The sequence below is a fragment of the Poecilia reticulata genome, unplaced genomic scaffold (genome assembly GCF_000633615.1).
Source record: "Poecilia reticulata strain Guanapo unplaced genomic scaffold, Guppy_female_1.0+MT scaffold_584, whole genome shotgun sequence".
Taxonomy (NCBI): Eukaryota; Metazoa; Chordata; class Actinopteri; order Cyprinodontiformes; family Poeciliidae; genus Poecilia; species Poecilia reticulata.
This window is the reverse complement of record NW_007615338.1, coordinates 1,778-3,415: the sequence shown is the minus strand read 5'-3', so window position 1 is coordinate 3,415 and position 1,638 is coordinate 1,778. Positions and strand designations below refer to the sequence as shown.

The 1,638-nt window shown below is 56.7% G+C and overlaps 1 protein-coding gene across 1 annotated transcript; it reads left to right on the top strand.

Moving 5' to 3' along the window:
- Positions 1 to 6: 6 nt before the first annotated feature.
- On the top strand, positions 7 to 1,619 carry LOC103461088 (uncharacterized). Its single transcript, XM_008403418.2, has 3 exons — positions 7 to 170; positions 254 to 526; positions 624 to 1,619. The coding sequence occupies exons 1-3, from the start codon at positions 45 to 47 to the stop codon at positions 1,125 to 1,127; spliced, it is 903 nt and encodes a 300-aa protein (XP_008401640.1). The 5' UTR covers positions 7 to 44; the 3' UTR covers positions 1,128 to 1,619.
- The last annotated feature ends 19 nt before the right edge of the window (positions 1,620 to 1,638 follow it).

Sequence of the window (1,638 nt, the reverse complement as noted above, 5' to 3'; positions counted from 1 at the left end):
ACGTGAAAAAGAGGAGAGGCGGAGTCCGCTTCCACAATCTGCTGATGGGGTACGTCCTCGGCCACCTGGCTGTGACCACCAGGCGCAGGCCGGAGGTGCTCACCTGGGCGACGAAGGAGGACGTGGCCTGCGCGGAAGTGTTTGCGGACGGGACCGGCTTCAGGATTTTGGTGAGTTCCCCCCCCCGCTCCCCGAGACCACCTCTTCGCGTCTCCTTGCGGTCGCGATAAAACGATCCGTCCTTTTCACCGAGGTCGACGAGCAAGGAGAGGCCGACGGAGCYGGGGGCCCGGCATCCTTCCAGCTGAACCAGGAGGAGTACGGCTGGCTGGACCGCCTCACCCGGACCCCCTGCTGCTCCGGGACCTCCTCGTGCCGTTTCCTCTTCCACTCCGTCCACGGCGCCCGGCTGTGCAGACCCGGGAGTGTTCTGCAGGAGGCCTGGCTGGACGCCGGCCTGAAGGGAGCGGCCAGCTTCTCGGGGCCCCAGGCCACCTTCTCGGGGCCCCAGGCCACCTCGACCGACGTGAGTCTTGCGGTTTTGTGACGGAAGCTCCTAAAACACCTCTAAGCCAAGTCAAACTCAAACAGGCTGTTTTTTCCCTCTGTTTTTATCTCCGCAGGCTGACGCCGGCCCGCCGGCCGCCCCGGGTTCCTCGCACGACGCCGGGGACGAGGAGGACGCCCCGGAGTCACGTTCGGGCAGCGGCGCGGAGGACCGGGCTGGATGGGTTGGAGAGCCGCTGCTCTCCAACGCAGGGGACGTCAGCCAGGACCTTCTCCTTCTGCCCTCCCACTCGGTGCCGGCGGACTCGTCAAGCTCCGATTTTGAAGATGAGTTCTCCTTTACACTTAAAAGGAAATCGGTCGATTGCACAGATAGCGAAAGGAGCGGTACAAAAAAACTGAACAAATCCGGACAAGAAACGATTGGCACCCGAATTCAAAATACCGCAGCACACCGGGTCTCTACAAAGCCCCCCCGTTATCATCACAGCGGCAGGTTCCGGCCTCCTCTTCTGCGGGGTCACGGGGCGGAGCCGCTTTGTCCGGTTTCCAGAACCGGGCGACTTCTGCAAATCCAGCAGGTGTTTATGGGTTCGGTGCAACAGGGGTGGGACCCTTAGTTGGCAAGAAGGAATCTGCCGCTGCCGCAGGGAACCGACGTCCGTCGTCCTTTTCCGGGAGGCGTAAGTCCCCCCCGGCTAGTGCCGGTCAAAAAGAAATGGCAGCTGAGGCAGGAAAACAGCATCCCTCGTGTTTTTCTGGGTGGCAGAAACGATTGGGACCTTCCGGGCGACCAAACTGGGTAAGGGTGCCTCCGCCCTTGCCCACAAAGCCCTCTGACAGCGACTCAGAATAGGTTTTACGGTCCACAGCTTTAGGGTTCAACTGTTTTTTTCCACAGTAGTTGGCATAGTTCAAGCCACATTTTCATTTCCCTCATTTATTTATTTTTTTCCCCTTTGCTGCCAATATTGTTTAAACTGTTGATATATTTCTTTCTATATTTTTTGTATTATTTTAATTTTGTTCAAATTTCAATCATTTTTGTAAAATAAAGAAAAGTTCATTCATTTCAAGTAAACATTGGTTTTTATTGTCTGGCAGAAATGTGCACTGCATTTTTCCCTCCAC